The sequence below is a fragment of the Chlamydotis macqueenii genome, chromosome 7 (assembly GCF_036417535.1).
Source record: "Chlamydotis macqueenii isolate bChlMac1 chromosome 7, bChlMac1.mat, whole genome shotgun sequence".
Lineage (NCBI taxonomy): Eukaryota > Metazoa > Chordata > Aves > Otidiformes > Otididae > Chlamydotis > Chlamydotis macqueenii.
The window spans coordinates 36,139,314-36,164,582 of NC_141562.1; the positions used below are offsets into that span (position 1 = coordinate 36,139,314).

General features: G+C 53.5%; 2 protein-coding genes across 6 annotated transcripts in view; one reads left to right on the forward strand and one right to left on the reverse strand.

Moving 5' to 3' along the window:
- LHPP (phospholysine phosphohistidine inorganic pyrophosphate phosphatase) overlaps window positions 1-6,256 on the forward strand; it is a 76,663-nt gene extending 70,407 nt beyond the window's left edge. For all 3 annotated transcript variants that reach the window (XR_015259120.1, XM_086752777.1, XM_086752779.1), the window contains one exon: window positions 5,393-6,256. Coding sequence is in view for 2 of the 3 variants with exons in the window: in XM_086752777.1 (XP_086608903.1) it covers window positions 5,393-5,483 (91 nt within the window). In the remaining variant the exon portion in view is untranslated. The remainder of the gene's footprint in view (window positions 1-5,392) is intronic.
- Window positions 6,257-8,407: 2,151 nt separating this feature from the next.
- The window catches only part of FAM53B (family with sequence similarity 53 member B), a 46,562-nt gene continuing 29,700 nt past the window's right edge, over window positions 8,408-25,269 (reverse strand). For 2 of the 3 annotated variants that reach the window (XM_086751663.1, XM_086751665.1), the window contains exons 4-5: window positions 24,017-24,741; window positions 8,408-11,972 (exon numbers count right to left, since the gene is read on the reverse strand). In XM_086751663.1, the coding sequence (XP_086607789.1) occupies window positions 11,643-11,972; window positions 24,017-24,741 (1,055 nt within the window). In that variant the 3' untranslated portion in view covers window positions 8,408-11,642. The remainder of the gene's footprint in view (window positions 11,973-24,016; window positions 24,742-25,269) is intronic. The other variant, XR_015259011.1, reaches the window with a different exon arrangement.

A 25,269-nucleotide genomic window follows, 5' to 3' on the forward strand; every position in this document is an offset into this window, starting at 1 on the left:
TTAAGGTAATTTATGCAGGAAGATCACTCCCTAACCCCTCAATCCCGGTATTTTCCTGTGTGTTGGGGTGTGTTGCCTGGGGAAGTGTTGTACCTCAGCCGGTTTGTTCTGCTCAGTTAAAACTGCAGCAGTTTAACATAAACAGGAACAATTGGGAGGCAAGAAGCCTGCAGACTTCCTTCAGGTGTCAGCAAACAATTTAGCTGTTAATGTCTACCCGTTTGTGGAAGCTTGGATTTAAATAAGTCTCAATTAAACACAATTAGCTGTGTGCGCAGTTCTGGGAGGCGAGAGAGGAGCAGTGGGGGACGCTGGCTTGCTCTGGGTTTGCTTTCCTGGAGCTCTTGCAGCCGTGTTGGCCAGGAGGAGATGGCACGGCAGGGTCGTTCCTAGAGGCCACCGACATCTGCAGCGACGCAGGAGGCATCCTCGGCTGCATGGCTTGTGGTCAGAAGTTTCTGTTGATGGTGCACACCTCTCCGAGCAAAAGCATCTTCCCAGATGATGCCAGCAACACAAAGGAAGGTGCTAGCTGCTAGCAAGGACAAACCTTCTGCCCTGGGTTGCACACAGCAGCTCTCCAAAATCTAGTGTTTTAACCACAGAAGTCTCTTATTTCTGTTCTGGGGGAGATCTGAGCATGACATGAGAGATGAGGTTCAGGTACGGGGGTCCCTGCAGTTCTGGAACCTGCTTCAACACCGGGTGCGTTTAGTGGCTCCGGTGCAGGTTTGTCTCTCATCGTGACGTCAGGCAAAGCGCTCTACAGCCATTCATCAACTGCCCGTCAGTGTGCTGCCAGTCACTGTGATTTATTTGGGTTTTCCCTGCCAAACTGATTAAATTGCACATTTCACGAAAGCGAGAGTTTCACTCGTGGCACCGAGAAAAATTATTGCATCTGTCCAGAGAAACTAGCAAAGGTTACAGCGTTTGTTTACATTCCTCGTAAAGAAAATCTCGTTAAAACTCTGTCTCACATATTTTACAGCCGTGGTAAGAGCCCCTGAAGAACACGCTGTCAGGAGAAATGGTTTCAAGCTATTTTATCTAATTTTATGCAGCAGGAGTATGTGCTGCTTAACTGGGGAGCTGGTGGGAAGGCAGTGTGGTGACACCGAGAGATCCCTTGTACAAACAGAGGGAGAGGCGGCGGGATGGGTTTCGCTCTCTCACGGAAAGCCGTGCTGCTGGAAAGGTCAGCGGCAGTGGGACACGCAGCCCTACAGATCAGGTTTGCCAAATGACGGCGGCTCTGCCGGCTGGAATGCGAGGTCGTTTGTCTTTTTCAAATTAACTCCTGCCCCTTGCTTTGGCCCTGTGTGATGCTTTTCCTACCTACTCCGCTTTTTAAAGAATTGTACGAAAGCTAATTTTAGCCTGTGATACTAATCATGTGTTGATCAGTCCCCATCTGCCCCTCTTCTCTGAAGTCAGGTTTCGGCAGGTCCCGGGTTGAGCTGAGTCCTGGGGCTGTTCCCATCCCTGTGGCCGGGACTCTCCATGGTGGCCACCTCCACTTAGACTTTCATCTGCTAAATATTTCGTCCACACAGTAATCGGAGTGTTTCCTTTTTGTTCTCCCTATGTTTTGTTGGAAATGAGTGCAAGCGAGGCACTGAGAAAGTCATTCCAACTGGCACGTGAAGTTTCTAGGACATATGTTTGCTGTTGCCTATGTTTCCTTCATCCACTTCAAATTCTCAAAGTAGTTCCTGCAAAGGACCACGCGAACCAGCGTAGATCCCTTCACCCCTCACAGGTATTCAGCTGCGTCTGGGTGAACCGTTGAGAAAATTACACAGCAGGTCGGGGCAATTCGTGACCATTCCTGATAGCTGAGTCTAGGTGGGGAATTTACCTTGTCAGACAAGACCTATCCAAGTGGACATCTTACCCAGACAGTGAGTGAACCTTCTTATTCTTGCAGAAGCTGATCTTTTGCTGCTCCTTGCAGGGGAGTTGGACTAGATGACCTTTGAAGGTCCCTTCCAACTCTAACCATTCTGTGATTCTATGATCTGGAATTTGGTTTTATGCTTCACCAGGAGGAAACCATCGCTTTCTGCTAGTCAGTAGCCCTGATCCCATGCTGGAGCTTCTCTTACCAGGTGACCAAGTGAAGAGTTAAAATCACAGAGCCAGTTTTCTGCAGCACCCTGCTGCTTCCTTGATGTCTCTTGCTGAAGCATTGATCTGAACTAACCAGTTTAGTACTGGCAGAGGATCTAGCTCGGAGCACGTGGGGTTGTGGATAGCCGCTCAGCTTCTGCAGCGCTGACAGTGATGAATGGTCCCTGGGAGAGGAGAACGTTTAGTCATCTCCTGAGGGTGATTTGATGGATGTGAGTAACTACCGAGCCTCAAGACCTCTGTCCACGTTGCATCATGCTGAAGACACTTCATATCTTTAATGTGTTGTAACGCACTGATCGTTTGGGAAGGCTTTTTCTTTTGAAGAACGTATTCTCCTAACATTGCCCTGTGCACAGAGGGGCAGGCACGGATCACGTGTCCCCAGGCCCTTGCCACCAAGAAGGACCACCCTGTATTTCAGAAGGTCCCTGTGCTAAGCCACTTCTTTCCCTGACCGCTTCGCATACCAGCGAGGTGGCCATGAAAAGGCGATGTAGGAATGAAGTTCTGCGCTTCACAGCTGTCGTGGCCAACTTGGGCTGGAAAATGTTCCTTCTGTACACATCCAGGCTGTGGTGCTCACCACTCCAAGGAGTCCTGAGTCTTTCCCAAGGCTGTAGTTGATTTTTCACAAGCGAGTTTGTGCACCGGCCAAGACTGCTGACAGCTCAATATTCAGCTACAGAATATAATTTTCTGTCGTTTTGATTTATGTTCTTCTCTGCAACCAGAGTCCTACGTGAAAAATATATCAGAAGTTTATCTCAAAGTTAGCTCAGTGCAAGTTTATTCTTCAACTGACCTAGCAAATTAAACATATTTTTAGATTTTTTTTTTTAATTATTTCTGGAATATGAAAGAGAAAAGTGCTAAAAATAACCTCCACTGTCAGTTGTCTGACCTGCTGGTTTGATGTCTGCCATTGCGCAATGCAAAAAGGGTCGTTGTTGCTGGAAGAGAAGCCAAGCTGAAGCCCTCAGAGCAAGATCTGCTCTTGGCTCAGGTTTCCACCTGCACCCGGTGGCCCTGTCCAGGGAGGCTCTGTCGCACCGCAGCGACGCCCAGGACATCGGGGCTGAGCTCCAGAACACAGTGCTCCACTGCAGGGTGTCTTAAAACTTTTGGTCACTGGGGAAAAGGTGTGAATCCCCCAAGGGAGAGGCTGGCGTAGAGCCACCACGGACTCCGCTCCCTTTGGAGAGCAGCAGAAGGGCTCATCCTCCAGCATCTTGGCTTTGCCCAGAGGTTTTATGGCACAGCTCTCTCTTCAGCCTCACTTCTGGCACCCGGACTTGGGTGCGGGGAAGTTTGGTTTATCCCGGTGCTCTGCAGTGATGGGCATATAAACCCTTGCGTGGTGAGCGAGGCCGTGTGCTTTGTGTGTACGTGTCTACGCACACCCACCCCTCCCACCGCACACGGGGAGGCCGTACAGGGCATCTCCTTGCTGACTGGTGTTTAGCAGCTGAGTTAGAGGTGATTTCTGTATGATCAGCACAGATACCCATCACAAAATCCTTTCAATAGATCAAAGAGTGCTGTGTAATTGAGAATTTCTTGGAGAAGTGTTCGTTTCAAGCATTTCCACCTAATGTGTAAGCTAAGAAACATTTTTCAGGGCGTACAATGGAAAGGTGTTTTGTGCTTTTTGTAGATCTCCGCTTAAATTAAGGATTATTGCCAAGAAATTATTATTTTACCACCCTCCAAAGGTATTTCTGTATTCAGAAAAGCCTTTTGGTTAAATCACGGGGAGAGCAATAATCACCACCTAAGGGATGGGTACATACTGGATTTTCACTTGCTTTATATTTGAAGGGTTTTCTCCGGTGTATATTATAACTTGCTTTACCTTCAGGAATCTCAGTTCTTCTTCAGTTGAGGAAAACCTAAAAACCATCATAATTACTGTTCTTATTGCACCCTAGCCCTGTAACAAGATAGAACATGGATAATTAAATAAAGACTTGTGGAATAACGTTCTACCTTTTAAATAAGATGCTTTAATGACAGCCAGCACCGATGCAGAGTTTGTTTCATGGAGCCATCGTCCTTGTGCCAGACGTGGCTTTGCAGGAGACGCAAGGAAAGCTTCTTTATTGTTCCTAGTTGCATGCTGTAACTTCGCAGCAGGTAAAACGTCCAGCAGCGTGGGCTCCTGAGAGAGGCCGTGCCTTTGCGAGGAGCTCGTGAGGAGCACCGCTGAAAAATGAGCAGAAAGGAAACAGCCCTGGGGAGCTTCGGGGCTGGAACTGAAGAAATAACGTGGTACTTGTACAAACAAGTGCTCACCAAGTTCTGCCTGTCGTAAATAACACTGATAATCTCTCTGCCTCCCATGGATCCATTGGGAAAGGCATCTTCCCCTCCGAGAAAACGGCCCGTGCTCTATAAGGGTTTGCCCTGTACAGGCAGCGACAGAGGTGGGAGGTGGACATGAGGGCTCGCATCTCCTTCCCAAAGGAAAGCCGCTGAGCGTATCAAATACGTGTTTTCTCTTCAGCAGCCGTTGGGTTTCTCAGCCCAAGAGCCGTAACAGGACCAGGAGGTTTGGAAAATTTCCGCCTCCCGCATCTGCCCCCCCCGCCCCCAGCAACGCTGCTGAGTCAGTAAAAGAGGATTGTGCATCTGCGCCTCGTTAGGCCAGTACCTCTAATTAAATCATTGGCAAAAAAATGGCTTCGAGCCGCTCTGCTTTGGGGCGCTGGAGGATGAGTCTGACCTGTTTCACGGCAGCTTACGAAACCACCGCTGCTAGATATACAAGAAGGTGGTCCTGCAAAATTAAAGCCTGGCAGAGCCTTCCTCTTCACTGAGGCTGCGTACAGGCCTCTCCTGTCTCTGCGTTGGAAGTGACTTCTTCTTTTCTGTACGTATTTCTAGAGAAAAACCATGGGAGAATAATTATTAGCACAGTTTCGTAGGACCCTAGGCTTGCAGCGAAGTGTCCCCCCTGTCTGATACTGCTGTTTGCCTGGATGAAGAAGTGCCGTGTAAAATGTGGTGCGTTCGTTTGGATTAGTTAGTTAACGATGTAGATTGTCTTCCATACAAGACTTTGCAAAGTTTTGCTCAGCCCAGTTGCACAAGGACTGGGTATGGGGGAGGTAGGGAGAGAAAGGGGAAAAAAAGAACAGAAGAGAGGAATGTGAAAGCCAGGCTCACCCCTGGGAACGCAGCAGCAGGACGGCCAGGGAGATGGGACTTGGTTGGGAGCCTGTCCTCGCTCAGCCATGCCTTGCTGTCTCCTTCACAGGCCTTGCGATGAAAACCACCCCCACGTGAAGCCTGACGCCTACGTGAACAACCTTGCCGAAGCGGTTGACATTATCCTGCAGCAGCTCTAAAACCGACGGCGCTGCGGGAGGTGGGAAGGAGCCAGGAGGAGACCTCGCATGCAGCCCCTCCGCGACGCCACTTCGTCCTCTCCCACTTCCACCTGACGTTAACAGACCCAGCCCCAGCCTTGCCCGAGGTGGTGAACGCCCGAGTTCTACGTGTTTCCTGTAACGGTACTAAAATGATCTACTGACCTCGTCAGGGGAACTTGCTGTCCTCTGGCACGTCTTGAGCGTCTTCCCCTCAGCTCTCCCAAAAATGCCGGGCTCGTCCCCGGCTGGGGCTGGGGCTGGGCCTTTCTGCCCACGGGGAGCCCTGAGGGTGGTGAGGGGCCTCTGCCTCCTCTGGGTGACCCTCGGAGGGGCTGTACCCCCTTTAACTTTTTGCTCACACCAAGGACCCAGCCCGGAGGTGCCCAGGTGGCAACAGAGGATCAGCACTGCTTGATGGACAGGCTTTGCTGTTTCACTCACCCTTTTGGGGTGCCTGAGATGGGTTGGGGGGATGTCCTTGAGGGGTGATGGAGCTCACCAAGCCCTGGGCTGGGGTGCACCGGCCCAGCCCCGCTCTGCGGGGTCCCGTGCGCGCCTCTGGCTGTGGGCAGCACGAAAACCCTGGGGAGGGGGACAGCCCCTGCGCCCTTGGCCTGCCGGTAACCGCGTTTCTGCCACAGTTAGCCCCTGACCAGCACCGCCCCGGATTAGGGCTCAGGAATCCGGTAACGCTGCGACACATTAGGGAATAACTGTGCCGTCCTGTCGAGAATAAACCTCGTCCTGCAGATCTGGCCCGTTTGTTGTTGTGTTCACGTCAGGGATGCTCAGAGGGTCTGAAATGCCTGGGTGCTGTCGGCGCTGAGCCCCGCGCAGCTCCAGCTCGCCTGCCTGCGGGTGCTCCAGCGTGGAGCGGCGCGGCAGGGATGCTGGGCTCTGCTGTGAAGGCCAGCGCTGGCAGCTCGGCTCTGGCCGGTGCTGGCACTTGTGGCTTTAGGTTTCCGGTCCCAGCTGGGAGCCGGTCTCTGTAAAGCACCGGCTCCATCAGTCATCCCGCCACGACTGTAAATTCTGCCACCAGTGTGGCCCCAGCTCAGCCCCGTCCTGCTGCCGGGGAGCGCTCAGCGTGTGCAGGGCGGCCCAGGGATGCTCCCTTGAGCAGGGACGGGCATGAGGTTTGTCTTTTTTTTTTTCTCTAATCAGAATAAACGTTGTTAAAATGAGCTGCCCCCTGCATTGCAGTTCTCCAGCAGATCCCTGGAGTTTTTAGTTTCTCTCACCCGACAGTTTTGCAGCGCAGCTGTCGCGGCGTGCGTGGCCAACACCTGCCCGTGCTCCGTGTGGCAAGAGCCTGGCAGGAACAGGAGCTCAAACCAAGGAGCAGAACTAGAAATTGGGGTTTGCTCCATCCCATCCTCTGCCCCAGGGAAGCAGGGGGTGCCCACCTTCACCGACGCGTTGCCAGCGTTTGCGGATGTCGCCCTTTCATAGGCAAAAGCCCACTCTTCACCAGCGTGCCAGCAGCTCTGCACCCCCCGTGGGTTTTAGGCAAGGCTTGGTACTTTAGACTGGAATGGAACGAGACCGTTGGGACTTCAACCTGCTTCAGACCTCCCGCGGGACCACGGGAAGGTACGGAATTATGTACGTGGTCCATATATTTGTATATACGTACGCTCAGGCTGCGTGCTCTGGCCACTGTCTGCGCTCAGCTCCCGCTTCCCGCATTTGCAAGCGGGAGGTAAATGATCCTTCCAGCCACGTTTCCCGCCGTCCCAACCGCTGAAGATGACCCCAGTCGCTGAAGGACACCCAAGTGTTGCTCCATGTTCCTGGAGGAGCGTTGGAAACCCTTGTTTTTCAGAGCTACCAGCTGGCCACCGAGCTGCACGGCACCCCTTGGGGAGAGTGGGGGGAAGCAGGCTAGGAATGAAATGATAATAAAATAAACCACATCTGGGAAAATGACCTTAGTGCAATTTTTTTTTGGTCTGTTTTTGTAGCTTTTTATCCTCTGGGTAGCAGTTCAGCCAAAGTGTACGGCACTGTCTGCACCCGCGCACAGGCGAAGGACGCTGCAGACCCCGGTCGAACGTTCGGGCCGTGACGGCTCACTGAGAATTTCTTTTTTATCCTATAATTCTTCCTTTTTGTTCTCGTACACTAAGCCTATCACCTCCATCTGATTAAGTTTAGGCAGATAAACATCCTGCCATCTGTCATGAAACTTTTTAAACTGGTTTGCTCACTCGAGGAAACGCAGCCGTTTTCCTTTCTGGTTGACAAAGGCTGCAGGGAGCTATCGCCCCCGTTTCCCCATGGATTTATTTAACACCCTTCGTGTGCCCTCGCCCTGCTGTGGTGATGTTCCCTTGCTCGACTTTGGATTTTAAGGGGTGGGACGTTATCTCTGTCCTTAAGCACAAAGCATAAGGTGCTACGTGGCATTTAGGTGTTGATTTGTATTTCGCTGTTACCTCTTTGGCTGCATTACGGCTGAATAACAGCCAGCGTCACGCCGGGGGGGGGCACGGGAGATGTCCCCCCATCGCAGGAGGATGGATGGCATCTGCCTGCACATGAACATCCCAAAAAGCTCGTATTTATCTGCTGCAACCCAGGGCTGAGACAGCGTTACTCTTTCTAAAACAGACAGCCCAATGTAGGGTCCCAGCTGGGGGCTTTCCCAACCCACACCCATTTTCTGGGACACCCCCCTGCTACCAGCACCCACGGAGATGCCAAGGAGGTGCTGCCAGACCCTCCACGGGAGAGGAGAGGCACGCGGGGCTCCTGCACCCACACCCACCTCTGCCCCATCAAACCCCAACCGAAGCCACGACCCCACCATTACGTCCCCGAGGGGCAGCGGCGTCCCCAACGCCCCCGACCCCGCAGGCGGCCGCGGGGGACAGCATAGAGAGGCGAGGCCGGCCGGGGAGGTTGTTGAACCGGGAAGCTTTATTTACACAGTAAAAGTAACAAGCGATTTCCTGAGACTGAGCTGCTCTAGTGCAATCGGAGTCACGGAGGGGGTACGCGTGGGCAGCCCCTCCCCGGGGACACGCACGTCCCGCTGCGCTTGTGCAGTTGCCAGCGAGACTTGGCTACTACAGGGCATAGCTTCAGAAGGCTTTTTTTTTTTTTTCTTCTTCTTCTTTTTTTCTTTTTTTTTTTTGGCCATCTTCTTCCTTTGATTTCTTGACCACCGCACCCATCGCACCGTGAAGCACTGCTACAATCCTACGACGCCCGACGTCAGCCCCTCCGCCCCTTCAGCCAGGAGCTTTTCAACAAAGCACTTGAAACACAACTGGACCGCCCAAGTAGGCTACACTAGAACGTGGAAAAATTACAATATCTATTTTACAAATGCTTCTTTTTATCTCTTTTTAAGACGTGATCTTTCATAAAACAGGCTCAGAGAGCTGCATCTGCAAACACACAGCAAACTCCCCATCCGCATGGTAAGACTTTTCCTATTAAAATCCTTTTTTTTTTTTTTTTGGACAAGCCACCGAGCCTTTTTTCACAACAATGAGCCTGTTTTAGCTACCTAGCAAGGAATAACATCCCTTGTCTGCATATGACTTTAATATCACATTCCGGCAGCCGGCAGGGATTTGCCAGGAAGGGGATGCCCCGCTGTCCCGCCGCGGTCCCTGCGGGCACACGGATCTCGTGACGCCGGGGAGCGACGCCACTTCTGACTTTACAATCAATCAACAGGTTGTCCCCTGAATCTGAGGCACATACTATATTATATTCAATATTTTTAATTATTTTATTTTATATATATATATTTATATATATATAAATCCACAAATGTTTTACCTCTACAGAGAGAGAGAAAAAAAATTTTAAAAGTAAGGCTTTCTTAAACGCAGAGTAAGTACATGAACTCATACAAACCCAACAACGAAATACCCAACCAAACGCCACCGTGGCCTCAAAACCGCAGCCTGCGCCTACGCTACCGTGCCCGGTGTAAGGCCACGACTCGTTGGAGAAGCGTCTTTAGTAAGGCAAGCGGGTTGCGCTGTGTGTAAACGGGACGCTACGGCTACGTCGGGTACGGCTGGGCGGCGGGCGGTGGGTCACCGTCCGACCCGGGGCGGGGGGGGTGAGCACGGCACCGGTAGCAGCCCTTGGAAAAGAAAACAGGAGCCCTTAGGAATGACAGCCCCGGTGATCCCCGTGTGAGAGCCCCCCCCAGGGCTCTGCGTCAGCAGCCGGACACGGATTTGGGGTGAATTTGCCCTTTTTCGGTCAGCCGGGAGCTGGCAGCTGAGGAGGTGGCTGTGGCCAGCGGGAGCTGTGCGCCCCGACACTGGGGACGCGGCAGTGGTGGGGGTACGGAGCACGAGGAAGACTCAAAGGTGAGGTTCTGGGGCACGGACCGGGGAAACGCTGGCGTGGCTGGACCCTCCCGAAACATCTGAGACGGGCAGCGCCTTCCGCTACAGGAGAGCTAAAAACGAAGCCAGGATGTATTTTCTTTTAAACGATGCGTTGAGCAACACTTTAAAAAGAGCTGGAGGGTTCCCAAAATGAAAAGACATCCTTGTCGTCCCCTCCCCAAATATTTGGGGCTGGCCCTGCCTGGAGGGAGCGGACGTGGCCACGGCCGCGAGCAAAACCTCTGCGGCACCAGGACAGGGATAAAGCTATATAACAGCTGATGGGTCCCACAGTGCCGGGAGACGCCACGCGCATCCCGAACCGCCGCAGAAAAAAGTGCACTAACGTAACCAGAAATGAGGAACAAATCCTGTACCAGTGGCTCTCAGCCTTTCCTGAATGATGGACTCCCAAAGCTTTGCCAAGCAGGGCTGCCAACCCCGTTAAAAACGTCACGTCTTCAATCGCTGTTGGTATCGACGACTTTTTTTTTTTTTTTTCCTTTCTTGCTTTTGCAGAGCTTGGGAAGTAAACCCCAAGCTCCAGGGAACCTGCAAAAGATGCTGGAAGCCACTTGTACAGCTTTCCTAGAGCTTTAAACAAATAATCAAGAAAAAAAAAATAAAACGAGGGAGAAAAAAAATAATACATGTGTCCTAAACCTGTTAGCAAGCGGACAGCTTCTTTTCTTCTTTTTACTAAAGAGAATTCCTGTTGTACAAACGTAACGGTCACCACTTGATCTGCGCTTGCGGAAGGCACAGGAAAAGCTTTCAGTGCTGCTACCCGGGTTTCCAGCCTCTCGCCAGCTGATTTTGTCAAGTAACCCCGCGGCGAGCCTCGGGCGCGCAGCCCTTTCACAGTTACAGAGCCAAAAAAAAGGGGGAGGCAGCCGTGCCGTGGGGAGCAAGGAGGGCACGGCCACCGGTACGTGGGTAACCGGCCCGGCCCCGCTCCAAACTGGGTGCTGGGAACCCGAGAGAGAGTGGCACCGAGCCTGATCGGGGCTTTTTCCCGATGGATTTGAGAGAAGGGATTGGAAAGGAAAAAAATAGGGAAGGTCTGAGCATCCTTGGGCAGCGCCCAATGAGCGCTGCTGCGGATGCCGCCCCACACTGGGGCTGGGCGGGCTGGCGGTCCCTTTAATCAGGAAAAAGAAAATTTTTAATTAAAAAAAGTAAAAATCCAGCTCTTTTACCATTATTAAATTTCAGCAAAACCTTTCACTTGTGAATTCCTCCTCACAGCACTGCCAGGGACGCCGGGAGCGAGGTTGGTGCTGGGGCCATGGCGGATGAGGCGCCGCGGGCGCCCGCCAGCGCTCGGTTTGCAAATCCCAATATTCTGGTTTTCCCACATTTTTTTCCAGTCCCACGGGTGGTGGTTTCTCCTTGCGCATCAAGCGCAGGCGGGACGCGGGGGAGCACGGCCGGCCCCATCAGCTCCAACCCTACATTTGCAAACGCCGTTTGCTTGCTAAATGTGAGTTTTTGGGCGATCCCCGCGCCCAGTTCCCCCAGTTGGCCAGGCAGTTTCCTCCCGCTAGCGGAGCTCTGGCTACAGTAGTCACAAAAAATGCCGAGGCTTACACGTGCGCGCACACAAATTGCTCTAAATACCTGATGAAATTTTGGCAAAGCTGCTCTGTCCCCTCCGGTTGGCAGGAGGGGAGCAGTGGCAGGGCCCCGCAAACCCCCAGGCCGGCAGCGGGGCGCCCTCCACGGCTCGGCCAGCCGCCCCCCCGGTCCCGGGGCGAGAGGACCCGCTCCCTCCTCAGTTGTTCTCTATCTGCTCGATATCTATCTCGCCGTCCAGCTGGAAGAGGCTCTCTGCGCCCGGCCCACCGCTCCGCCACGCCGCCCTGTCCTCCTCCTTCCCACTGTTCTCCTCTTCCTCCTCGCAGGAGAGGTCATCCCGACCGGCTTGGCGCTCGTCGGCCCTCGCTCGCGTCGGCTCCGGCACCGGGGTGCAGGCGGGGGTCCTGCCCGGCATCACCTCCGGGGAGCGGGGGGCCGCGGTCCATGGCCGGGGGGCGGGGAGCCGCTGGGAGCCGTCCTCGGCCGCGACACTAAGGCAGGTAAGGCTGTTGAAAGTCTGGCGGTTCTGCAAAGGCAAGGGGAAAGACGCGGCTGAGAGAGGCGTGGGGAGGGAATCCTGAAGCCGTGATGGCCTAGAAGTGACACCAGGTGAGCTGAGAGCCCCCCCGACCCCCAAACACGTCAGCCCCACCCCATCCCAGCAGAAAGCAAGCAGATGAGCAGAAACGCTCAGCTCGCAGCCGCTGCAAACCCCAACCTCCCCACCCGTGGCAGCTCCTGCGCTTCCCCTGCCCCTGCAATGGGCGTCAAAAACACCCCCACCTCGGATCGGCCCCGTCACCACCTCCACCATTGCACACGTAGGGCCGAACGGAGCTGTTCCACCAAAAATAAATTAATTTTTCCAACAATTCCATTTATTAAACTGGTGAAGAGGAACTTCAGCCCCTTCTTTAAGCTGATGGAGCTCGTTTGCTGCTTAACCCTCTACTGTGACGGCTCATGGCTGTCCTCCCTTAGCAAAGACCACGTGAGGTCAGTTCTCTGTCCCTCATCTCTCTAACGAAGAGGTTCTGTGCCTGGTTGCCTTGGCCAGAAACTTGATTCAGTTTATGCACCATCATGTCTTCAAAGCGGTTCCAAACTCCACCAACAACGAGGAGCTTGCAGACATTCGAGGCCAGGTCGGACGGGGCTATGAGCAACCTGATCTGGTTGGAGATGGCAGACAACTGGCCCAGCCACATCCCACCTGAGTGTGCACCCCACAAATACCCGGGGGGAAGGCAGCCCCCGCGTGCTGAAGATGCTCACCTGATCTACGGCCCCCATAGATTCCTCGCTTGCAAGACCCCTATCTCTGGGGAGGCTTTTTCTGGCGTCAACCGAAGCCTCCGTGATGAGGAGACCGCAGCATGGCTTTTACTTTGTCTACAGGCCGTAGGAGATGGGCACGTGAAGGAAAACAGCTCTAAAGGAGTCACCAGGAGAGCGTCAGTACCCGGCAGAATCCACCATGGCACCGTTCATGACCAAACGCATGGCCTGAAGACGCAGCCTTCCTCCAAACATTGAGGTTGTTTTTTTTTTCCTTTCAAATCCAGTAAGCTGGGAGTAAGTCCACCACAATAACTTACCCCAGGCTCTAAATGAAGCAAACCCAGGCATTTGTCCTTTAAAAACCCAACTGCACCCAGTCACCCCTCATATTTTTTTCCACACAAGCCGTGCCTCTCCATGCGGGCTGTCTTCTAGGTACTGAACGCGTAACGGCTTCGAGCAGAGATCTGCACGCTGTGGTTAATGGACAACCTGTAATTACCGCTGCGCTCGGAGAAGGCCTGAGGACACAGGAGAACTATTTTCTAAGTACTCAGAAAAAATTTGCAAGCATATTTCCAGAAGAGATTTAGGTACTTGAAAGCCTACGTCTCCTGAAAGTCAACAGCCCTCTCAGAAGTGCAAATCCCTTCTCCAAACAAAACTCTGGCACTTATGAGAACGTTAATTTTTCTCCTTTTGCTAATCGAGCTCATCTCCTGGCCCCAGCACTTCCCTGGGCTCGGTACCCAGGCGCAGGCGTGCCGGGCTGCTGTGGGTGGGCTGGAGCATCCCGCGTGGATGGGAGATGCTCTACAGATCTTTAGAGAAGGAGACAGGCAAGGCTTATAATGATGAATGAAGGAGGACGCAACCTGGAGAGCGACTAAAGAGGTCCATGGCACACTCTTCCCACCCAAATGAAAAGCCTTCCCAAGCTTGGACACATCTTGGAGAACAGCCATGGATGTACTTGACTTTCAGGGAAATTTTGGAGTCTATTGGACTTTGGCAAGATAATAAAGTCAACAGCCTCGTTTTTCCTGCTCAAATCCACACATGCTGCAACTCAACATTTTCCATGTACAGCCATGAATTGTTCCAAGTAATATTTGTACCTTCCCTGTAAGAGGATGGAAAAACCCTTCCAACGATCCCGCTCGTGGAGGAAGGCCACGTGCGGGCGCAGGGCGGAGGCACTCCCTGTGACGCAGGTTTGACGGCACTTAGGTCGGAAAGCAAGTCTTCACAGGCACCAGCTGCCACAAAATCCCACGCTTCAACTTCCCAGAATGGGGGATGGCTGCCGCACGGCCGGGATCGGCGCCGCAAGGGTGTGGAGATGAACGTTTTGGGGAAGGGTCCTCCCAAGATGGCAATAACCAAGCCGGTAACACCTGCGCTGGCCATGGAGCCGCAGTGGATCAGCCACCGCCGTCAATGCAGCGTCTGTTCTCAACCCCTCGGGAGTTTTTTGCTCATTTTTTATTTATTGGGTTAATTTAGTGCATGCTGAAGTGCTGAGCTGGCAAAACCGGGCAGTCAAGTCCTCTATTGATACCGGCCAAAGAAGAGTTTTGGTGGCACAATGTGGCGCCTGTTCCCCATGGCCGGGCAGCCCTGGGCCCCTCCGAGCCTCTCCGCAACCTTGTCCTTCAGCGCCAGACCAAAAAGGGTAGCAGGCATCCCAACTGCTGTTGGTCTCAAGGAAACCATGGGAATCCAGACATCCTCCCAAATATGCGACAGGCGGCTTTTGGGAGATGCTTGTGGCCATCCTGGCTTCAGCCAGTGAGCACCAGTAACGTACCTTCCACCCAAAACACTTTTTGCTCACAACTGCAATGACCATTCGAGGTGTTGGTTTACCTTCCCTCAACTCTCCCCAGAGGGGCTGGACTGGATGGCCTTTGAAGGTCCCTTCCAACCCAAACCATTCTATGATTCCCTCCTGCAGGGCTCTCATAAGCCAGGAAGACCTCAGGAGCTGATTCACCCCCACATCCATCCTTTTCCGCAGGTTCTTCCTCCCCTTGAGCACCGCAGGGGACAGGGGCTGGAGGCTGGCAGCCCCGACAGCACACAAGCTGGACAAATCCTCCGGCAACGTTTCTCCGTACAACTCTTCCCCTCATAAAATCCCCAGCTGGGAGCCTTTCCCTGAAACACGTCTCTGCAAACACCGTGGATCTCCTAGAATAAATATCAGCAGGACCGCAATCCCGGCGGTGATCACAGCTTTTGCGCAAACACTTTTTTTTTTTTTTCTTTTTTTTTCCCCACCCCATCAGGTGATTGCCATGATTTTCCTGGGGAAGGTGTAACCAACAAGCTGTCAGCACCACCGGCCCTACCTACCAAGCTGTCATCACCTCCCATTACAGCGTTGGGCTACAGTTGCTTCGTAAAACTGAAAATAACCCGGTGCCAGAAGAAAAGCAGGAAGCAGGCGGCGAGGACGACACGGCTCTGCCTGTCCTCCCCATCCAGCAAAGTCACCTCTGCTGGCGGCTTTGCCCGGCTCGGCTTTAAATCACTCTCTGAGGCAAACACCTCCTGTGAAACACCTCCAACCTGGTTGTTCTCTGCCGCTGCGGTCGTTTGCATCACGGGCGACGTCCTCCTCGGCATTCGTGTCACGCAAAGCGCTCAGCCGTGCTGCTGAGGAGGACGGCCCGGCGCTCGCAACTAGAAAATGGGTTTCCTTCAGCTTTAAAGTTCTACAGAACTTCACTGTGACAGTGCTGCTCTCCAGGCCGGGCACACACACACACATACATTGCTCTCCCCTACTTTTAAGGCACCCAAGACCTTCTCCAGCTCTGTCCCCAGGCTGGTGCTCCTGGGATTGGTTTCCCAGTGAGCGGGATGGGGAGGAAGGGAGATGAGGAGGGAGGTGGACCAAGATCTGCCTCGGTGAATGCTCAGTCCTGAGGCTGGAATAGCCAAATTCTCCTCTTTATAACCACGAGGAGCATCTCAGGAGCTTTGCCACCACAACGTGGCCGCCTCGCCCCAAGCAGCGCTGGCGACCGCTGCCGCACGCGGCTGGGCAGCACCAGCTTCCAAGATCAACACGGCCATCGGGGCGAGGGACGTGGGTCTGACACCAAGCCTGCCCTCCTGCAGAAAGAGCCTCTGAGCGCCGAATGAAGTGTCAGGAACGCGACTGAAATACCTGAGGGAGGAAAACAGAGGAGGCAGTGATGGGGTGGATGAAACTCCAACGGAGCTCGCGTGCCTGGTGCGGAGCCGGAGCTGGGTCGTACGCAGCGCTGGCACGTCAGCATCTCCTGAGTGCTGCAGTTTGGGTGGTTTTTTTATAAAAACAGCATGAACAACCAGTTTTGAGCACGTCGATTCATTCGAGGATGAATCTGAGCTGCACAAAAGCTGCTCTTCGGGATCACGTAGGGCACGAGCCCAGGCACCGGAGGGTTAAACAGCACGCAGTGAATCAGACGCCATTCTTGGGGACACAATCGGATTTTGTGCATGTTTGGGACAGACGCTGCCAAGCTTTGTTCCTGTTTCCAGCCCTGTCCTCCCACGTGAGCGCGAACAAGGGCGCAACACCCGATCTTGCATTCCCGGACCCCGCGATGGGATGGAGCTGGGAGCAGGGATCCCCGGGTACCACGGCGCTCGGAAACCCCTCGACCCGGCACGGGATGCTGCTGGAGGAGCCCATCCACAAGCACAAGTCCCAGCCCACGCCGGAGAAGTTATTTTTTTGGCAGAAAGGCCCACATCCCCGATCCCCAGCCCGTTTCTGCTTCCACGGCTGAATTTATTTCCAGCCCATTGTGTTTGGTGAGTCACCAGTTTATAACTGGGGCAGATGGGACCGTTTCGGCTGTAAAATCAAAACAATGGATGTCACTGCATTACACGTTATTGCTATTAAAAGCTCTGTTGGGTAACTAAAACAGAGCCTACCACAATAAATCACCTCCTACAAGCCTCCTCGGAGTACACCACGGTACCTTGCCTGAAATGGTCACTCCGGAGCCGCACCAATAAATCAGCCTTTTCATGGGAGATGGATCCGTTCTGCACGCTGCTTCTGGCAGCGCTAGGAGACAGCACCTAAGAGCAAGGTTTTGTTGCTGTGGGAAGCACCCAGATTACACCCCGCCCGAGCAGGCACGGCTTCAGGAGCTTACGGACAGGGGTAGATGAAAAAAATGCATTGCCTTCATTTTTCCATTTGGGAAACCGAGGCGGGGAAACTGCTCCAAGGACATGTGCAGAGGAGGCGGGGATGGAGCTGATGCATACGAGGTCCAGTTCAGTGCTGTACCTTCAAAAGACTCCATTCTTGGACCTTATGGTGGCCTTCCAGTACCTAGAGGGAGTCTAGAAGAAAGCTTTTGACAGGGGCAGGTAGTGGTAGGACAAGGGGTAATGGCTTTAACCTGGAAGAGAGTAGGTTTAGACTGGACATGAGGGAGAAATTCTTCACTGTGAGGGTTGTAGAGCACTGTCCCAGGTTGCCCAGAGAGGTGGTGGATGCCCCATCCCTGGAAACATTCCAGGCCAGGTTGGACGGGGCTCTGAGCAACCTGATCTGGTTGGAGATGTCCCTGCTCCTTGCAGGGGCATTGGACTGGATGGGCTTCAAAGGTCTCTTCCAACCCAAACCATTCTGTGATTCTGTTCTATTATTCTGTGATTCATTCCTCTTAACATACACATTAAAACGTGTATGCACTTGGCCCTGACAAAACTTTTAGACCAGGCCAATCTACGATGCCTACCAAAAGCTTTTGCTTTTAGCGCAGCACAGGGGAAAACTGACACAAAACATCTCGGAAAGTAACGTGGATATTTCAGGGGCGAAGTTCCTCGCAGTGCACAAGCATCCTCCCCGGCGTCGCGGGCAGAAGCATGTCAGCAACATGCGCTCATGCCAGCGGGCCACCTCAACGAGTGCCGCTAGGTCTACCCTGCGTTGGTGGACACCGGCCGAACGAGGTTTGCTGTTCTTCAACTAACAGGAAGACTTGTTTGTCAAAGGAAAAAGGAGGGGGGAAAAAAACCCAACCTCATTAACAGTTCATGCCAGGAGTAAACATCACTATGAACCCAATTTCCAATATTGACTTGAATGTTTTTCAACTACTTGTGTTTTTAAAGGAAAAAAAAAACCAGCAGGGTAATGAATAATGGTGGTGGCACGTGTAACAGTCTGACCGAAGTTAAATCCTCTGCGCCCTCCGAACTGAGCCGTTTTCTTTTGATCCTGAACCCGCAGCTTTTTCCCACCAAGCCACAAATTGACCTTTGCAGGCTGTTATTTGTGTTTATTTAAAAAACACTGGGGCTTGGAAGCTGGGATCTGTCTCAGAAGTTACATCAATAGCAAACTATTTCCTGGGATACGACTGGAATTTCAAACCTCCGGGTTTTCGCCTGTCACTACCTTTTGGCAATATTTGACACCGGCTCAAGTGGGCGCAAACACCGACCGAGACCAGTGCCGCCCCTCCGCCCTCACCAGCAAGCCTGAAAGTTGCCAAAATTTATACAGAAAATCTTCTCCGGTGGAAATTTAGAGAATTTTACCTCTCGAGAAAAGAGCTGGGTGGTCAGGGAGGAGAAGCCACTTCTCCCAATCTGCAGTTTAAAACTTCTCCCCACTCAGAGTTCAAGGACAGCCTGAAACACTTCCAAGATGGTGGGCTGTTTACTTCAGCTTTGGGAGCGTACGAGCTCCTGCATCCATCAATCCCCACGGAAACTGCCATTATTCCTTAGTTGGGAGGGGACAACAAGGCAAGGGACAGCCTGGATCCCAAACATCAAGAGCATTACAAACTCCGCTTCTCTGGATCTCCAGCCGGGGCTGCAGCTGATTTTAATCTTGAGAAACACAAGAACTACCCATCCACTTTTCAGGGTCTCTCTCAGTGTTCATGGGTACAACTCTTGCAGCAAAGTAAAGGGGTACAAGAGAAAACTCAGGAGGAGAAGACATCGGTAGAACAATACTTGTCATGAGAGATGCAGCTCTCCAAACTTCAAATGCTCTGAAGGCTCGTAGAGAAGCCAAAACCTTGTGGAGCCATTGGAAATGGGGCACAGGTGACAAGCCTTCATAGAATCACAGAATCACAGAATGGTTTGGGTGGGAAGGGACCTTCAAAGGTCATCCAGTCCAACCCCCCTGCAAGGAGCAGGGACATCTCCAACCAGATCAGGTTGCTCAGAGCCCAGTCCAACCTGGCCTGGAATGTTTCCAGGGATGGAGCATCCACCACCTCTCTGGGCAACCTGTTCCAGCACACAGACCCTATCAGTGCACTTACAACTGCCAGGAACCACCATCTCCCATCACATCTGGCAACTAAGGCCAGCGGTGCTACGGCTCGCACGCCGCGAAGACCTCTGTGCCTTTCTTTCCACGGCAAGTGGTGTTTCTGAGAGCTGCGAGACCATCCTCCACTTCCAGCCAGGGCTTTCCCTGCTTGGGGTGGCATGCTGCGGGGAACATGGCTGGGGTTGGAAAAAAATAGATCTATGTATGTATAAAATTGATATAAAAATGATTTACTTACTTAAAAAAAAATCTGTCAGAAGGATAGCTGTATTTGGAGATGAGTTAACACAAATTAAAATCTCTCAGTAGCAGCTGTATCAAAATTTTACAAGGCAGGAAACAGAACGGGCACGAGATAGCGAGGGCTCGTTTGCCACTGCCGAGGATGATTGTGAACTCTCACTCGAGGCGGCCGTCGCCGGCGTGACAGACACGTCACGTCCCCAAGGAAAGCAATCTGCTCAGCCAGCACACCAGGGCTGGCCCGCGGCTCGGCTTCCCGGAGATGACTCCGAGAAGCCACCCAACCCAGCACTCACGCTGCCGGCCAGACGTTTCGGCACGCCCCAAATCCCGCAGGAAACGTCGACGCAGAGATGTCGGAAGCGGCGGAGGTGGGAGATGGCGAGGCCCTGGGATACCGGCACAGCGAGGAAGAACGGCACCAGACCACGGGAGAGGAAAACCGAGCAGGTGTCTCTCCACCACACAGCATCTCCAGCAAGAACCCGTCTGTTTTTTTCTAGAAAATCCATTTTTCTCACCTAATACACCCAGCCAGCTTCTTCCAGTGCCTTGCAAAGGGTGAAACCACCCGGTCCTGCTGAAAGCAGCTACGGGAATTGCAGAGAGAAGAGACAAACCCAGGATTTTGAGGAACTAAGGCAACGCTTTCCGGAGTATTTTCCCTCCCAGAACTTTAACATTTCGGTCTCCTTCTTAATTAGCCCAGTTATGTAGCCATGTAATTACTTCCAGGAGCGGCTCCCTCTCCTCCCGCCTGGCCTAAATTTCCCTCTTGGTATGAAGAAAACATTTCTTTCAGGTCAAATTATTTTTATTTTGATTACGGTACTGGGTTTCAGGCCTATAAACACACATGGTTACCAGCACATGCGAAAAATTAACCAATCCCCTGCCAGAGCCAGACGCCGATGCGGTGCCCGGCACCCCGGGCTCGGTCCCCAGCTCTGCTGTCAGCGCCCAGGGACTCGTGGCGTGCCCCGTGCCTCAGTTTCCCCATCGGTGAAGTGAATGCTTTGAGGTCTACTGGAAAGCCCAGTCTGGACATTTTGGCTTTGAATCATGAAGACCACTGCACGCAAGCCCTGTAAAACCAGACTAGAGGACACACGGACATCTTGCTGGTATTTCAGCTCTTCATTTGAAATCTTTCCAGTCTTGTTCCTGGAGAGGAATTAAAAGCAGCTTGAGGGAATGTCCAAACCTGCGGGGTTTTCTCCAGCACGCTTATCCCCCATCTCCTACTGCCCACGAGGAATCAGTTGGGTTTTCGTGGCGTTCCTGTCCCGGGGAGGGCTCTGACCATGCCCCACGCCCCGAAAGCCCGCCCCACCAAAGGCAAGAACGCTCACCAGGACTTGCCTAATCCTGCTCGGCCCTCCGTGCCAGTCCTCCCACGCCGAGAGCAGCCTGCCAGCGCTGCTTTTCGTAATCGAACAGCTACGAAAACCCTGTCCCTCACACGCCTCCCGGCTTTGCTTTTCTTCCCACTCTGCGACAGCCTTGCTGCCCCAAACCCAGCGGCAAATCCCCGCCTCGGGTTTCCTCCCTGGAAACTGGGGATGCTCCACGGGAGGTGCCTTGGGCCGGATCCCGGTTGCCGAGTTCCTTGGTTGGTTGTGCTGGTAACCACCAACCTTGCCCCTCCGTCCAACACGATGCAGAATCTGGCTTTGCCCCGCGGCGTCCTTGGAGGGCAAGGAAGGTCGGTGCCGTGCCGGGATCACCCGTGCCGCTGCCAAGCTTCAGCATCGTGCAGGCAGGGCCAGCAGCTCACAGCTGCCCCGAGGATCCCAGCTGCCGGAATATTTTTGGTCAGATTTGCTATCTGATACAGTCAGGCTTTGCAAAGCTTATTGGATAGGCTTAGCCTAACTGCTAAAGCGCTCAGTTGGTCCCGCTGGGATAATTAAATTCGTTAACTCCGCAGCTGTAAGACAGCGGATCTACCGCAAGGGAAACACATGCGTGGTCTCACGTCTCCAGATGAAGGTGTCCGTCCACGTCCTCCAAGAGCTTCACCAGAGCCTTCAGGGAGCAGCTGAAGGATAACAATGCTGGAAAACACTGATCCAGCCCAGCAGCGAGCTCTGAGCCTCAAAGCTTTGAGGCTTTGAGCCTCAAGGCCCCGCTGTCCCCTCCTCGTGTCCCCTGCCCTGCGCGGCTCCTCGCCCACCACCACGGCTCTGCGCCACCCACCAGCCATTTCCCTCCTGAAAGCAGAGCCCAAACGCTCTCCTCCTTCCCAGTCCATCGTGTGAGCCCTCTACATCAACTCAAAAAGCAACTGCAGGTGCTTCCTGGGGCCGGTGACCCGCTGAGGCCTGCGCAGAGAGGAGGGTCCGCACCGCCCTCCTGCTGAACCGCCACAGCCCCCAGCCCTTCTCCCAAAATTCGATTAGCGAAGGCATCTGCTCTGGTGACACGCTGCTGCTTTTAGCATCCTGGCTTTTTCATAACCGCGAGCATTCGTTCATGCCAGCTTCTCAGCCCGTTTCCATTTACCACTTCTCTTCCACGCTTCCACGGACGGCTGGAAATCGTGACGCTCACTTCGGATTAACCTGCCGAGCAGGATTTAAGATTTGGGGAAAAGATGAGACCCTGAGGCTGCTGAGGGGTGGGTCCAGCCCTCGCAGGGATGGAAAAGCAAGATCTCCGTCTGAGTGCGTGGCCTCTGGGAGCCAGGGATCTCCTTGGAGAAAGGACTGAGCCAAGTGCATGGCCGTGCCGTGCCTGCAAAGCCTCACGCAGACCTCGGCAGGAACCTGGAAGGGCTAAACTCCCATGGGCACCGAGGGAGCCAGGAAGAACCATCTGTGGGCTCACAAGGTCGGAAGAACAGCTCCAATAAGAGGCTTTCCACGCCCTGGCACAAGCCTTTTATTCCCCTAAGCCTGCAGAGTAGGGCACTGGCAGCAAAATCAGCTGGATGTGATGACCCATTTGGAAAAATTGGCAAAAAAGAAGGCTTCATTGGTGTTTGCAAAGATAACCTCATTAACTCTTTTAATGAGGGATCGGAGCCCGCCACGGCCACGGCCATGGGAAGATCGCTCCCCACTCCTTCGTGCGCCCCCGTAAGCTGGCTGAGCACAAAGCGATGAGGAGAGAAGAGCAGATGACTTCTGCCCTGACCTCCCAGAGCCTCCCCAATGCTCCCCTTACCACGGCGCGAGCACCGCTCGGACACGGTAGCCATCACGCAAGGTCTCAGGACAGCCAGGCGAATAAAAACATTCACATCCCTTTGATTGCTTCCCTTTGTTGAGCACACGCGCGTCGTATGGAGGCTTTGCAACTCATTCACTCTTTTGGTCTCACCCCAAAAGGTCTTGATCAGCACCTCCTCCTCCTCCTGAGGGACACGAAGGGCATGTCCAGCTTTTGCAAGACCAAACCCCCGGTCACAGCACGCAGACGCTCCAGTGGGCAAGCCTGTCCAGCTTCTTAGCTAATAAAATAAGCTGAGCTTATTAAATGTTGCTGGCTTGGTTTATCAAAAGACAAGAGCAACGCCTCATGTTTTTCCCCTGCAATCACCCAAATATGTGATTTCCTCACCCTTTCTATCCTCTAAGCTCCTCTGGAGGAGGAAACTAATCCCTTCTTCCAACATCACTGCGCTCCTGCAAACCCCCACTGCGCTGCCAAGCATGAAACGCCATAAAATATCGCATTCTTGTAAGAGAGGGAAAAAACACGTATGTCACCCTGACAGGGAACAGCAAGGGGAGAAACCCCACAGCTGGTTTCTCCATCCCACCCCATGAGCTGCTGCCCGCAGTTCCCCTCAGCGCGTGCAGGGACACCTTGCACCGGGTGGGCTTTGCCGGTCGCGGCTGCACGAAGCAAATCGGGGCGGATGCTCCCGACACGGTCACCTCCGGGATGAAGTGCAGCAGCATCGAACCGAAACCATGGGGGAAGCTTTCTGGCTGGCAGAAGGTGACAGCCCACCCTGGGAGGTGGTCTTCAGAGACCCCCGTTATCTCCATCCCACACAGAGCTGGCGGTGTCGCTGACTTTACAACTGTAAATTATTGATGTGGGAAATGTTGAACCATAAAACTGCAGAAAAAGATATTTTATGAGCATGAAATGGAAACGCTCCTCACTCTGCCCTTCGATGCAGCCTCTCGCTTAAGTCCAGTCACTTGGTCTTGCAGGGAGAAGACCCAGGAGCAAAATCCTCCCCGATTCACATTTCAGATCTGTTATCTAGCTTTCTGCGGCAGATTGAAGAGAGAGCTTGTGCTCTGTGTTTGCAACCGAAAATGAAAGGTGATAACATCTCCAGAGTGGAAAACTACAGAGGCTAAGAGCAAGTAAAGCCCGTAGTGGTACGAATTCAGTTCCTGACGGAGCCAGGGCAAGGTGCCTCGGGGTGCTGCCGTCACCTCGCCACGGAAGGCTCGGGGCTCCTCTCTCCTGAACTGAAAAACGTGGGGTTTAAGGTATTGCTGCTCGAAAAGTGTGCCAGGAGGAAACAACACCACGGTGGACTTGGCGTGCAAAAAAGTGCAGAATAGAAATGTGGGAATTTATTAAAGAAATCCATTGGGAGGGGAATGGACAGAAGGATGCCCTTCCCCGTAACACCCGCATTACTCTGCACACCGCAGACCCACCTCCGCAGGATGCTAAAGGGTTTTGAGCAAAGCAGAGACCAGCATCACCTCACTGCTGATGTCCCCAGCAGGGTTGGCACCGCCGCCTCTTACCTGGGTCATCTTGGCGAGGTCCAGCGAGGGCCGTTGCTCCTGAACCTCCTCTGGTCTCCGTCGCTTGACCCCAACTTTTTTGTCGTTCAGGACACAGGGCTGGGAGCGGCTTCGGGAGAGCCCGCCGGCCCGTCGCCCCAGCTCCGGCGTGGAGGCGGGCGTGCTGCTTGCCGAAGGTGGGCAGTACTCCGAAGAGGAGAAGCGGTCGTGCGAGCAGGAGAGAGACCTCTGCATGTCCACCCGGTCTCCTCTGTGCCCGCCGGCGGCCGATTTCCTCGGCTGGCATCCCAGCCGGCTGCCGAGGGCGGGATGCTCGCAGGAGAGCGGGTTGGACCGCGACGGCAGGCTGAAGCTCGAGCTCCTCTGCATGGTGGCAAAGCCGTTGGAGTAGCGTTGCACGCTCCCCCCGCTGTAACACCGCCGTTTCTCAACCGGGGTCCAAACCTTCGAGCCCAAGGGTCTCCATGAGGTCCCGCAGCTGGACATCTCATCCGAAAATGAGAGCGAGCGGCACTGGCGCTTGCTGGGGGGGGCAGAGGGGTTGCCGTGGGGGTCGCTGAGGCTGAGGTCTTTGATGAGGTTGGTGACGGAGCAGGTGCTGGCCGTCTCCCTCGGCCAGCGCGAGCCCTCCTCGCCCTTGTCCGACAAGCAGTCCCAGATGCTGGTGCCCGGCTGCTCGAGCTGAAGTGGACATTTCCTGCTGAGATCTCTCCATCTGTCATTTTCTGGTTCAGAGAGGAGAGAAAAAAAAAACCAACAAAAACAACACACATGCACAGGCATTAGCGTTAATTAATTCTGTGATTCGCTTTCTACGTCCATAAACAAAAAGAGTAGCATATGGGACGTTCTCCAGCACAAATTAATTAACTCTTGGAATATGGTTTTCCGAACTGTCAGCAGAGCGGTTGCTGCAGCGTAGATGGAGAGAGACAAAACGATAATCGCAGCGGGAGCAAAACTGCCAGAAGAAGATAAAAACATGCCTTTGACTATCCAGACTGCACTAGCTCAGGGGCATTCAGCAATATAAAACGGCACGGCCATCGCCCCGTCTCTGTGCTAAATTGTGTCTCAGATGTGCGTGGTTTGTCCTGGGCTCCACAATCAGGAATTGTGTGAGAGGCTGGAAAAAACTGGAAGTGAAGAGCACAAAGCTATGGTACCGCTGGGGTGAGATGGACCTCAGGGCACAAAACACCAGCAAGGAGATGAGATAGGAGCTGTGACGGACCTAATGGAAAGGGGAGAGC